The sequence below is a fragment of the Miscanthus floridulus genome, chromosome 12, assembly GCF_019320115.1.
Source record: "Miscanthus floridulus cultivar M001 chromosome 12, ASM1932011v1, whole genome shotgun sequence".
Taxonomy (NCBI): Eukaryota; Viridiplantae; Streptophyta; class Magnoliopsida; order Poales; family Poaceae; genus Miscanthus; species Miscanthus floridulus.
In genome coordinates this window covers 72702730-72716442 of record NC_089591.1, presented here as the reverse complement: position 1 = coordinate 72716442, position 13713 = coordinate 72702730, and the positions used below count along the sequence as shown (strand labels likewise).

General features: G+C 50.9%; 3 protein-coding genes across 4 annotated transcripts; 2 read left to right on the top strand and 1 right to left on the bottom strand.

Moving 5' to 3' along the window:
- Window positions 1-289: 289 nt before the first annotated feature.
- Window positions 290-1067, top strand: LOC136498056 (auxin-responsive protein SAUR71-like). The gene has a single exon (XM_066493986.1). The coding sequence runs from the start codon at window positions 440-442 to the stop codon at window positions 812-814; it is 375 nt and encodes a 124-aa protein (XP_066350083.1). The 5' UTR covers window positions 290-439; the 3' UTR covers window positions 815-1067.
- A 2025-nt stretch (window positions 1068-3092) lies between these two features.
- On the top strand, window positions 3093-5413 carry LOC136495381 (putative FBD-associated F-box protein At5g56400). 2 transcript variants are annotated; one of them, XM_066491323.1, is made up of 3 exons: window positions 3093-3490; window positions 5022-5198; window positions 5296-5413. In XM_066491323.1, exons 1-2 carry the CDS (start codon window positions 3096-3098, stop codon window positions 5044-5046), a joined length of 420 nt encoding a protein of 139 aa, XP_066347420.1. In that variant the 5' UTR covers window positions 3093-3095; the 3' UTR covers window positions 5047-5198; window positions 5296-5413. The 2 variants fall into 2 exon arrangements, 1 of the variants encoding a protein (XP_066347420.1); XR_010768986.1 differs by lacking the exon at window positions 3093-3490 and adding an exon at window positions 4015-4202.
- Window positions 5414-6796: 1383 nt separating this feature from the next.
- Window positions 6797-7168, bottom strand: LOC136496117 (secreted RxLR effector protein 161-like). The gene has a single exon (XM_066491828.1). The coding sequence runs from the start codon at window positions 7166-7168 to the stop codon at window positions 6797-6799; it is 372 nt and encodes a 123-aa protein (XP_066347925.1).
- Window positions 7169-13713: the final 6545 nt, after the last annotated feature.

Genomic DNA, 13713 nt, shown 5'->3' with positions numbered 1-13713 from the left:
AGCGCCGGCCGAAGCACCACCACTTGCGGCCGCGTGACGTGTCGGCCAACCGGCACCCCAAGCACATGATGCACGGTACGCAGCCCGGCGCACGCGATCCCAACTCCGATCCCACTCACTCCATCTGGCCACTCTCTCTCTCCCCGCGCGCCTCGACTCCTCGAGTACTCGCGCCGTGGTCCTATTCGTACACCCCCACCTCCACGTGGGGCCACTGGCACACATGTCCCACCTGTCGGTCTCAGCCGCCAGAACTCCGCGTGCAGCCCTCGGCTATATAGCAACGCCCGCAGAGCACACGTCCCCCGCGGCCCCGCCTTTCCTCCCCTCCTCCGGCACTGCAGCCTCCTCGCCCCCGCCTCGATCTCCTCCACCGCCGCCGCCGCGCGCGCACGAGGGCTAGCACTAGCACCAGAGGCGACCTGCGACCAGCTGGTCCATGACGATGAGGGGCCTCCTCCGGTGCGTGTCCACGGGGGCGTGCAGGGTGGCGCCGGGCGCCGTGGCGGAGCCGGTGCCGGCGTCACCGGGTTCCACCGGCGGGAAGGTCCCGGCGGGTCACGTACCGGTGGAGGTCGGCGCGGAGGGGGAGGAGACGCAGCGGTTCGTCGTACCCGCCGAGCTGCTGGGCCGCCCGCCCATCGCCGAGCTGCTCCGCCGCGCCGCGCAGGAGTACGGCTACGCGCGCCGGGGCCCGCTCCGCATCCCCTGCCCCGTCGCCGCGTTCCGCCGCCTCCTCGGCGCGCTCGCGGGGACCGGCGCCGGCGCACCCGACGGGGCGCTCACTCTCGCTTACTTCACCGTGGTCGTCTGAGATGAGATGAGGTCCCTAGCTAGCGTAGCGGGTTCCTTCCTCTTCTTCCTTGAGGCGTGTGCGTGCGTTGTGCTGTCGGTGTTCTTGCTTCTCTAGATTCCATTTGTTTCTTCACTTCCTTTTCTTCTTCTTTGCTTTTCTCCTCCCCTTTCTGTGTAATAATATTTATGTAAATATGTAAATTCAGATCGATGAGACTTTATTATTCGATATATACAGTGCTTGTAGCGTACTCCTACATCTTTGCCTTTTCCCTTCATCTTCTCAGTGGACTATACCTTCATCTACAGCTTTATTTGTCGGATGAGCACTCACTCTGCTACTCTGAAAATCTTGGATTTAGCTGATCTTTCTTTTGTGAGTGTCAGCGAGACAGCTACTACTGGATTTCAGTCCAATACCTGAGATCACGTGACTAACTAGTCCATCTTTTGTCAGCTGCAAATTTGTCCCATGCACGTATGTCCCGGCTCTAGCTCTAGTCACTCCATACAAAGCATAAACGGGGTCATTTTGTACTGTTTAATGAGGTTTCCAGTTTAACTTACCAATATTTTATCTGGCTCCTTCAATGGGAGGAAGAAGATATTTTGAGCTACGGCTTTCAATTTGGCACACTTGCTGCCATGTTGCTCCCAACCACTCCCCTGGACGAAATAAAGAGCAGATACAGAATTTCAACGTTTCATTTCTCTCCTCCTGGCTCCAGCACGAGAGAATTCGATGCTCTCGTGCCAAGCTAAATTCAGAGAACAGGGATTGCAAGTGGCTGTGCTGTGCATACATACAAAATTCCCAAAAGCGAGGGGCACAGAATAACGGGGTAAAGCCAGCGTGTGGATGGACGTGATGAGCCTGGAATGGAATCAGAGTATCAGACTATCAGAGGCAAGAAGAAACATTGGGCTCTCGTCGCTGCCTGTGATCAGTAATCAAACGGCAACTAATCGCTCGTTCTGCCTCAATCATGGACGTATGTTAGCGTTACATTACATAGTGTCGAATCTAATCGCGGATATGAACACACGCACATCTTTGAGCGGACAGCCATCCATCCAAAGTGGAAGGGGTCTACTGATTCGGATGGACCGCAATTCACAACAGGGCACTTTGGCTTAGTTTTGTTCTTGCCATTTTTTTTATAATGGTTCTCGCCATTGTTACTTCCTAATTAATTTAAAACAACAGCTTTCTGTTGTGTGTTACTACCACTACTACTGGTTCTTGTTCGGTATTGGCAGGTGCCAGGTTTCGCAAATTTCCGGAATGAGAAAACTTGCAATTCAGCGTCTTACTTATATGTTCTCCCCACCCCCCACCACCACGCCCCAAAAAAATAAAAAATAAACTTTACACGTTTCTTTTACTGAAAAGCCAGTGCTTATCCATCTTCGGCCATTGCTCACTAGATAACCAGTCAGGCAGTCGCCATGTTTTATATTGGTCCATAGGAATCAGTTCCGCACTGCATCCTTCAACTTTAGCAGTTGTTCGTTTGTGTACAGGACAGCATATGGGCCATCTGTGGTACAGAGATGGGGGAAACATGAAACTGGACAATATTTTCTTTGTCGATCAAACCGTCAGATAAGATAGCACTAGAGGACTACTCCAGCCACTGCTGGACACAGACGTGTTAAGTAAAGTTTCCTCTGTCTGCAGGACCAACGTTATTGACGGTCTGATCAACGTAGCAGTCCATGATCAGGGTACGAGACGATACAGCCTAGTCAGTGTCAGGAACTCAGACTCACGTCTTAGGCTATACTAGTGACGAACTCGAGTCACTTACCCATGTGCTATTGGGGGCGCTTTGCAATGCTTGACAGCCTCCTGAGGGCACCATGTCCTTGACAGCCTTCGTTTCTCCGTTGATAGCCCTAGGTGGTGCGTGTCGTCGCCGCGACCGCCACCACAATGCACGACCGGCCGGCGAGCTGCAGCCTGCAGGAGGGCCGGCGGTCAGCGGCGCCGCAGCACGGCCATCAAGATTCGAAAGACATGGGGGCGGGCTCAGTTACGGGCTCTGGACGTGTTGGGCTGGTTGGCAGCTTATTGGACCGGGGTGTGGCTTGGCTTCAGCTTGTTTCACCAGTCACCAGGCCCAGCGTCGTCCTGTGCACGTACGGAAAACGGAGACTCGATCCATTTTGGTTGCCTGACGTGCGTTGAACTTCCTTCCACGTCTCGCGGGTCTCTCGTTTCCCGAAGCATACCATACATAGGCCGTGCGCATCAATCCGATCGCATCTGGCGGGCGGCGGCGGGAGCGGCAGACACGATGGGCGTGCGCAGCAGATCGAAGCGACGGCGAGGGACGTCTGCCGGGGGCGCCGACCGGATCAGCGGCCTCGGCGACGACGTGCTGGTGCGCATCCTCGAGCTGCTGCCGGACGAGGGGGACGCGGTGCGCACGGGCGCGCTCTCGCGGCGCTGGCGCGGCCTCTGGACGCGCGTCAACTCCCTCACCTTCGACTCCAGCAGGCGGAGACTCAAAAGCGCCAGCAGCGACAAAAGGTTCCTCGACTTCGTCCACAACGCCCTCGTCCAGTGCGCCAAGACGGATGCCGCCCTCGAGCACCTGGCGATCTCATTCGCGATCATGTCTCCTGCCGACGATCAGGCAGCTAAACCGCTGGTGCTGCGGTCCACCAACGCTGCGCAAGAGTGGATTTGGTACGCGATTCAAAAAGCGGCTAAATCTTTCGACCTTAAACTCCAGTTATTTCCTATATGGAAATCGTACTGCCCTGAGACCAGATGCAACATCTGGGAGCGGCGCGAGCAACCCATGATGGATCTCATCAATCTTCCTAGTTCAGCAAAGCTGGAGACCATGCATTGGGAACTGCAAGGTGTAAGGCTCCAGCTCCCCGCCACTGCAGTGTTCATCTCGCTCGTGGATCTCTCACTTGAAAACATTGAGCTCGTTGCTGGCAGCGGCCACCTCCTTGCCCACCTCCTGTCATCGGCATGCTGTCCGTCACTGCAGAAGCTACAGCTGAGGGAGCTTAGCCTCCCTGAACTGAATGAGCTACTTATCGAGGCTAGGGCACTCTTGGAGCTATCAATGTCAAGCAGGCCATATATAGGCCCTGCGACTCTGAAATTGAAAACTCCTAGCCTCCGGATTCTCGATATAGAGGACTACGACTACCTCAGGACACTTGGGATCTCCGCCCCTAGACTGGAGGAGCTCGCTTTCTTGCCTCATCAACTTGACCATATCGACGTTGACGGCGAATTGCCATGCGTGAGGAGTCTCAAGGTTGGGTTGGACTCTCATGGAGAAGAAGATGAAGATGATGACATCAACAACAGCAGCATTTGCCTTCTCCGGTGTTGTACGTCCCTCACAAGCCTTGAGGTTTCTCTGAAAGTAGCAACGGTATGCATCCAAAGTACCGCACCTTACACAAGTTTCAATTACTCCTTGAAAACCAAACTTGAAGTTTCATGTTTTCTTTTTCTTTTAAAAATGGGCTTGCAGTAACAAAATTTCAAAAGCAAATTAGACTGGTTTTATGAAAAAAAAGTTAAATAAGAAATAAAACCACTGATTTTGCATTGCTTCTACTAGCAAAAATTATAGCTGTTTACGAGTGCTACACACATAATAAATTAGTACAATTGTAATTTATTATTTAATTCCGGCTACAACATAACAAATGAAACCATGGTTTTGCATTGTTTCTAGTTGAACTTTTTTTTTTTGGCATTCTCTATACTGTCGGGCTGTTTGAACCAATTATTTGTCTATATGCTTTCTATACAGCCAGTGATAATAGATGTCTCTATCGGTCTATCCTTTGAAACTTATATATATACTCTCTATGTGCATATTACGCTCACTACGGATGGTTCATATTAGTCAAAACTGATTGTGCAGCATAAAAAACGGCTATATTATATTTTTATGTATTCGTCCATTCATATTATTATTCATTATACATGTGTCATTTGCCACAAATCATTAGAATTATTAAATGAAACATCCATATGTGAATCATGTCCGATGAAAGGGAAATTTTTTTCTTTCCAAAAAAATCGAATGACCAAAAAGGGAATATCGTAGTGTGCTGTAGTAGCGTGTGTTTCGCATTGACTTCTTTTTACTTGTTTGGTTATTAAAAGAAATACCAGCTAGTATATTTTTGGGATGCTTATAATTTACTTGCATTTTCTTTTCTTTTTATTTTTTTATTAGGAAGAGGATCGGGCTGTTGACATAATTAGTGGGAGGATACCTCATCTTCCATACCTAATATCTTTGACTGTTCATGTTGATTCCTCGGATCTGCATTCATTTGGAGTTGGTCTATCAGACATCCTAAAACAATGTAGCTATCTGAAATACCTGCGTGTACATTGCTCCATTGATACGGTGAGTATGTATCCCAGCTAATTCTATGTGGTTAAAATTTCCTATATCATTCCTTTAAGTTGCATTAAAATCACCAATATATCCCTCACTCTTACAGCATGAACATCACGACGATGACTCCTTGTGCGATCACCTGGACCACAATAAATCCCATCAGGTATACTTGTCTAATATCCAGGAAGTACGGTTCACGGGGCTTGCAGGAACTGACTGCGAAAGCTCCTTCATCCAAGGAGTGCTCGCACATGCCACACAACTTCAGAAGGTGGCTCTAAGTTTTGACCCAAGGTTTAGGCTATATAATATGATAGATGGTTCCAGGTTTATTCCGTGCGGAAGTGGGACGTGGGTCTGTCATTGCCCTTCATCCGATCCATAAATGAATCGAATCGAGTACTTGTGTTGCTCGGAGATTGTGCAAGTGTATAACTATATGAAGATCCTTGTTATAGTTCGAGACAATCTTTTGCATGGAGACTACTATCAATGTATAGATGCACAGGGCAAAAATGCATGATTCGATCCATTGAGTAAGTTTTCCCTCCTTATTTTATTTGATGAATAATCGATGGGAGGGACGAAGAGTCCCCATCAGATCATACGTTACCTCACTTATTTGGTTGCATTTTGTAGCTATCTTGCTAAATGAGCATTTTTTCGTTCATGGGTCAAGCTTCCGTGGGCACTAATGAGCGAGTTAAGCGTGCCACCGTCAGGTCTTAGTTGAGGTGGTTCACATTGTTCCCACGGGATCATCCGCTCAGGTAAGTGAACCACTCATCAGTCTTGTTGAGTACCCGCTAGTGTTCCCGAGCACCCACTAGCCATGCCGACCACGAACAAGCGTTGTTCGTCCCTACACACTATGGCTGGAGCTAGAAGAAGAAGGAAGAACAGAGCATGCACACACAGTACAAGACACCAGCGTTAGCCGAAGCCATATCTTAGAGATGGCAACTCTGAACTCTCTTTACTGAGTTGTCGTGGTAGTCTATTTATACAACTCTATTCATCTGGTCCTAGTACAGTGCACATGCTGTAACAGTAACTAGATAACATATATGACTGACTCTGCGCCGGCCACTGCATGTGCCTACAGTGCTGTAGGTGAGCCGTGCGGCGCCTGCACCTGCAGCGGCTATAATATTACAGCAGGGGGCCTTTCGACGCCGTCTTCCCTTGCTGTGTTCACACAAGGTAACAGTAAATTATCTAACAATCTTCTCCTAATCCTACTGCTAACCCTGGTACCCCTCCATGTCGATCATCTTCTTCAGCTCTGTGAGTCGAAGACGTCCGAGCAGCTTAGTGAGGACGTCCGCGAGTTGTCGACCAGTTTCGACAAACTCGATAACGATCTGCCCTCCATCGACACAGTCCCTGAGGAAGTGGAACTTCACATCGATGTGTTTACTCCGGTCGTGCAGAACCAGATTCTTAGCGAGGACGATGGTGGGCTGGTTGTCCACCATCAGTGCTGGTGGGTGAGCTTCCACGTCGGTCAGCTCGCCCAGCAGCCGGCGTAGCCATACAACTTGGCACGCCGCTGTGGCCGCCGCTACGTACTCTGCCTCGCACGTAGATAGCACCACCACCTTCTATTTCAGCGACAACCATGAAATTGGGGCCGACCCGAGGAAGATGAGCACGCTAGAGATGCTCCGTCGCCCGTCGATGTCCCCCGCCATGTCTGTATCGCTAAACACAGTAAGCTGCAACCTACTCTCGCTGGTCTTTGGGAAGATGATCCCATGATCTACCGTCCCTTTGACGTAGCGTAGTAGCCGCTTCACCGCAGCCCAGTGATCCTCTTTAGGATCCTCCATGAAGCGACTGATGTAGTCCACGACAAACGCAATGTCCGGCCTCGTGTGGACTAGGTAGTGTAGACTGCCGACGATGCTCCGGTAGAGTGTCGCATCCACCTTTACCATGGTGCTGGCCTTCGTCAGCTTCAACCGTTCCTCCATCGAAGTCACGCATGGCTTGCACTCAGCCATGCCGCTCCTCTCCAACAGCTTGGAGGCATACACGCTCTGACCGAGCATGAGTTCCTCCTTCCCCTGTCTCACCTCGATGCCGAGGTAGTCGGAGAGTGCGCCGAGATCGTTGATTCGAAAACGAGCCGCCATCTCGCACTTGAAGCCGTTGATGTCCTCCGTGCATGCGCTGGTGACGATTAAGTCATCCACATACACGCCGACGACGAGCTCCTTCTTCCTCTATCGCCGCATGTAGAGCGCGTGCTCGGTTGCGCACCGCTGAAACCCAAGCTAGCCCAGCGTGACGTCAAGCTTGGCATTCCATGCTCATGGGGCCTACCATAGCCCGTAAAGCGCCTTGTGCAGTCGAAGCACCCTGTGCTCCTCTCCCTTGATGGCGAAACCTGGAGGTTGCCTGACAAAGACCGTCTCCACCAGTTCACCGTTGAGGAAGGCCGATTTAACGTCCAAGTGATGGATGCGCCAGTCCTTTACTGCTGCTAAGGCTAGTAGCAAATGAACCAACTCCGTGCGCGCTACTGGCGCAAAGACCTCGAAGTCTATGCCCTCGCGCTGAACAAAGCCTCAAGCGATGAGGCGCACCTTGTGCTTGACAATGACGCCGAGCTCGTCCCGCTTGACTTTGTAGACCCACTTCAGGCTGATCGGACGACATCCTGGAGGTGGATCGACGAGTTGCCATGTCTCATTTTCCTCGATCACCTTCATCTCCTCCAGCATCGTCCGTCGCCAGTTTCCATCACGCTCGGCCAGCGCAAACGTGGGTGATTCCTCAACACTGATAAGTAGCAGCTCTACGTCATTGAGCATCCTACCCGCCAAGCCTGAGGGACCTATGCCGCCGACGATGTCGTCCAGCCTATGGAACCACAGCTCCTCACCTTCGTGGTAGGCATCCACGAACTCAGTGATGTCACTTGGAGGTGAGGCGAACTCGATTGACATCGATGGAGTTCCCTGTTCCGCCGTAGTGCTCGGCACAGCACCTTGAGTGCTCCGCACTCTGGTTGCAGTGCTCGGCACTACTTCTGGACAGCTCGTCATAACTCCTGCAATGTTTGGCCACACTATAGGAGTGCCTAGCCTCAGTCTTGGAGTGGTTGGCACCACTACAAGACGTCTTGGCTCCGCTACGGGAGTGCTCGGCACCCGTCCTAAAGTGGTCGCCACCTCTGTAGAACCTCTCAGCACCACTCCTGGCATGCTCAGCATCCCTCTCGAAGTGCTCGGCACTACCCCCAGGAGTGCTTGGCTCTATCGTTGGAGTGCGCGGCACCTCTTCCCCAGCGTCTCCACCATCATGGATGACCAAGTGCTCGACAGCGAAGGTGCTAGTGAAGCCGCTAGCTTCCCCCGTGCTTGGACTGCTCCAATCCCAAGCCGTCTCCTCGTCGAACACGACGTCGCGCGAGACAAGCACTTTGTCTCCATGTGGGTTGTAGAGCCGGTATGCCTTGGTACCCTCCGCGTAGCCTAGGAACACCATGGGTGTGCTCCTGTCCTCCAGGTTGGTGAGGTTCGGCTTCGTCTTCCTGACGTGGTCGATGCAGCCGAATGTCCAGAGGAAGGACACGCTCGGCTTGCGCCCATACTAAGCTTCGAACGATGTCTTGCCCGTTAGGGCTTTGGTCGGAGCACGGTTAAGGATGAACACCACCATGGTCATCGCCTCTCCCCAGAACCTTGTCGGCATGCCTTTGGCCTTCATCATGGATCGGGCCATGTCGACCACCGTCTGGTTCATCGCTCCACCACGCCATTCTGTTGTGGCGAGTACGGCGTGGTGTGGTGTTGCCCCACACCTTCATCCGCGTAGTACGCAGCGAACTCCATCGAAGTAAATTCGCTACCGCGATCAGTCCTCGGCACGTGGAGCTTCTTGCTACTCTCGGCCTTCGCGCGCGTCATGAACTTCTTGATCGTTGTCATCGCTTCGTCCTTGCTCGTTAGGAGTTGCAGCCACATGTAGCAACTACAATCATCCATGAGTAGAAGGAAGTATCGTCGACCACAGTTTGTAGCAGGCGTGATCGGCTCGCAGAGGTCGCCATGGACGAGCTTGAGAGCAGTCCTTCGCGTGATACTTGGCTGCCTTTGGGAAAGTTAGCCTCCTCTGCCTCCCGGCCAGGCAACTGTCACACAGCTCGTCTCTGTGCTTGATGTGGGGTAGCCCTCGGACCATCTTCTCTAGCCGACCAAGCGTGTCGAAGCTGAGATGTCCAAACCGGGCATGCCACATCCATGGTTCCTCGAAGTGCCATGCCATCAGGCACACCGGCTGCTCTACCTTTAGGTCAAGTAGGTACAATCGGTTCAGGGACCTCTTCACCTTGGCGAGAAGTCACTGCTCCCGGTCCCTGATCCTAAGGACTCCGTCCTTGATCAGTACCTCGCTACCGCGCTCATCCAAGCTGACCAATGCTGATGATGCTTGAACGCAACTGTGGGATGTAATATACATCCATTAGCGCGCGGTGCTCCCCATTTTGGCACCTGAAGATGATGGTGCCGCGCCCTTGGATAGCCACCCTTGAGTCATCACCAAACTTCAACGTACCAGTAACATCATTGTCGAGCTCGGAGAAGGATGCCTTGGAGCCCGTCATGTGGTTGCCGGCCTCGGAGTCCAGATACCACCTCTACTCCTGGTCGGCGCCCACACGTCTAAGATGGACTTGGGCGCGTGGTTCGTCGAGGTTGATAGTCTTCAGGGCCTTCCTAGGTCCTTCCACCATCGTCGCCTCTTCCTTCTCCTCGGCCTCGACGTCGTACAGTGCACAGAATATCGCCATCAGGATAGTGGCCTCATCCTCATCATCATCTTGCGCCAGATGAGCTTCAGCCTTCTTCTCCTGCTTGCGGTTTGCGCACTCCCGTGCCCAATGACCCATCTTCCCACAGCGCCGATAGGCATTGGGGTCGACCTACTTCTTCTTCTCCGAAGAAGCCTTGCCGCGACGCTTGCCATCGCCACCACGGTTGGAGGAGGTTGTCTTCCCGGAGTTCCTCCAAGCAGCCCACTCCTCTTTCGTCAGCAGGAGTTTTCCCACTGTCCTTTGTTGCTGTCGCCTGCTCTAGGCGCTCATCCACCGCCCGTAGACGCCCTGTCACATCCTCAATGGTGAGGGTGGACAAGTCTAGCATCATCTCTATGGAGAGAGCGATCTGGATGTACTTTGCCGACACGGAGTGGAGGTACTTGGAGACCGCCTCCTCTTCGTCGATGGTGACGCCATAGCTCTTCAGCTTGCTGATGAGCGTCTGCAGGTGGAGGGAGAAGTCTTCCACCGTTTCACTATTCTTGAACTTGAGGTTGGCGTGCTCCTGCTTCAGAAGCTGGGTCGTCGCCTTCTTTGCGTGGTCGGAACCGACGTGCATCGCCGCAATAGCCTCCCACGCCTCCTTTGCCGAGCTCTTCGCCCTCATCGGCTCTCTGTACTCCACCGGTACAGCAGTGATGATAGCCTCTAACGCTGACATATCATCTTCCTTATTGTCGGTGCCCTTATCAACAGCATTCCAGAGCTGTTGGGCTCTGAGCTTGACATTCATGGTCACCGACCACTCTCCATAGTTGGTGCGAGTCAGCGTCGGCCAATTAGTGCCGCTGATCTTCCGCACCGTGCGAACAACGACCTCCAGTTGTGGCTAGGCAGCCACAGCAGTGCCACTGCTGTCGTCCATCTCTGAACCGCCCGTCATCGTCAGCGGTTAGTCTGGCGACAGCGCTTGTACGGCTCTGATACCACTTGTTGGCCCACGGGATCACCGGTTTAGGTGAGTGAACCACTCACTAGTCTTGTCGAGCACCCGTTAGTGTTCCCGAGCATCCACTAGCCGTGCCAACCACGAACAAGCGTTGTCCATCCCCACACACGATGGCTGGAGCTAGAAGAAGAAGGAAGAACAGAGCATGCACGCACAGTACAAAACATCAGCGTTGGCCGAAACCCTGTCTGAGAGATGGCAAATCTGAACTCTCTTTACTGAGTTGCTGTGTTAGTCTATTTATATAACTCTATCCATCTAGTCCTAGTACAGCGCACATGCTATAACAGTAACTAGATAACATACAGGGCTGACTCTGCGTAGGCCACTGCATGTGCCTACAGTGCTGCAGGTGAGCCGCGCGGACGCCTGCACCTGCAACGTCTACAGTATCACAACAGGGGCCTTCCAGCGCCGCATTCCCTTGCTGTGTTCACACAAGGTAGCAGTAGATTATCTAACACATATCTGAGAGAGGTGGCGCTCTTTGTGCTCAATTTTGTGATTAGGAACAATCTTGCTGATCATCCTTGTTGAGGGATGGATGATGTGCTTCCTGATCCATCATAAGATGATTGCTCTGGACATCGCATAGTCCATGGTCAGAGTGCGAGAGAGCCTAGTCAGTATCAGGTACTCAGGAAATTCATTTCCTGACCGTAATCAGGCTACAATGATATCTGACCGACTAACCCTGGTGGCCTGGTGCTATTAGGGCTTTTTTGGTTTGTAAGTTGGACCAGATTTGTCTTGCCTGGATATGTTTGGTTGGAGTCCTGGAAATGTTCCTGGATCAGCCAAGCGCGGCCTCAGCCAGGACACAAAAACGAGTGCCTGGCTACAACACGCTGGTTTTCTTTCATTTCCTTGCTGATTGCTCGGTTTTAAACATTCGTGGGAGCTGATCACTGAGCATCTCCAATAGTTTTCTAAACGTCCTCCGACTCCTTTCTTGTTTTTTTAGAAAGATTGGAAAAAAACCCATCTCTAACAACTCCTAATCCATCCTCCTAATTTTTTAGCACCAAAAAAAAAAAAACTCCCCCAAACCGTGTAAAGTTAGGCGCCATAAACCTCGTGCGTATCGGTCTCCTCCCGCACCTGTTTCCCTCGGCGCGGTCTTTTGGCGCGGAACAACCTGCACGAGCCGGGCTCTGCTTCGGCGTCTACTTCCGGGACGTGCCCGTGGTGCTCTTCTACCGGAACCTCCGGAAGCCAGTACCTGCTAGACTTCCACCCTCTCCACCCTTCCTTCGCCGACCACGCCAGCCGTGGGACGCTCGTGTCCGTTCTCAATGAGGACCACCAGCTTGCCAGTCTGCAGGACCGGAATCAGGGACGAGATGAACGTCAGGGAAGGCATCGACTACATGAAGGCCGCCGTCAAGCGCTACTTCGAGGCCGGCGCATCCGCCAGGCGGATGGGTGTCGACGGCGAGTAGATCGTGCTGGTCTGACGGCCAGCTGGAACTGCATGGCGCTAGGGCACGACAAAGGAAGGAGGAGCGGCGGCGGCGTCGAACAGTTTCACGTGGAAAAAAATGCCGCAATAAAAAAATACTCAAGTGGGACTAAATTTTATTTTTTTAGAGTAAAATATTAGGTACTATTGGAGATGTGCTTTTTTTTTCTCCCAATAACTTTTTAGAAGTTGAAAAACATGATGTTTTTGGGATGAAAAATTTAGGAAGCTCTTGGAGATGCTCATTGGCACTATTTGCCTAGCTGCCCAAACATCCTTCTATCCATTCCTTAATTAATCATGTGCATGCATTGTTATTAGTTAATAATCTATTAAAATTATTTATTATTTATAATTATTTAAAAAATGCATTGATTTATATTATTTGGCTGTTTATATTATAATGGTGTACCATTCGTCCCAAAATAAATGCACATCTTGCCTTTTGAGAAATCAAACTTTTTTAAGTTTGACTAGTAATATAAAAAATAGTATCAATATTTGTATCTCTAATGATATTTATTATATATCATAAATATTAGTACATTTTAGTGTAAATTTGATAAAACTTTCAAAAGTTTGACTCACCGAGAAGCGAGATGTGTATTTATTTTAAGACTGAGATAGTATATTATTTAAATAATATTAAATTTATAATATGTATAAATACATTCTATCTTTTTATTAATATTCTCAGACACATGCTTCCAACCAAACAACATCTATGGTGTATGCTTCCACAGTGGTGCTTGAAAAGAAGAGAGAGGGTTTAGGCTTCACTCTACACACTCCAACATAGCGATGCCTGGGCTAGAATTTTTAGGAGCGGGGCATGTTCCGCCCAATATAAAATTATTTTGTTTGCTGTATGTCACTGCTTTCATGTCTCTGGCTCTCTGCTCACATTAACGCCGGTGCTACTTGCTTCGTTTTCGTATTTGCATGTTGGGTATCAGAATTCAGAAGTGATGCTCACCACTGCAGCTCAACAAGAGCAATGCCAAAAATCTATGGTGGGACCCGGTTTTATTTATGGCTTCACTCAACACTGTGAAAGGCCTAACTAGTCTGGCAAAGGCAGATTTCATTAATTTTTTTCGGCAAGTCTCTAGTCTCAGGCAACACTTTTTATGCAACCAAACAGGCTGTTAGATCGACATGCTACGCCTCTTATATATTAGGTTAGCATTGCCGTAGGTGCTGCTTATTGTCATGCTCACGCAGCTCGCGGGAGGACATCACTTGCTTGACAATCTCCAATTAATGACTGTAGACCGACGAG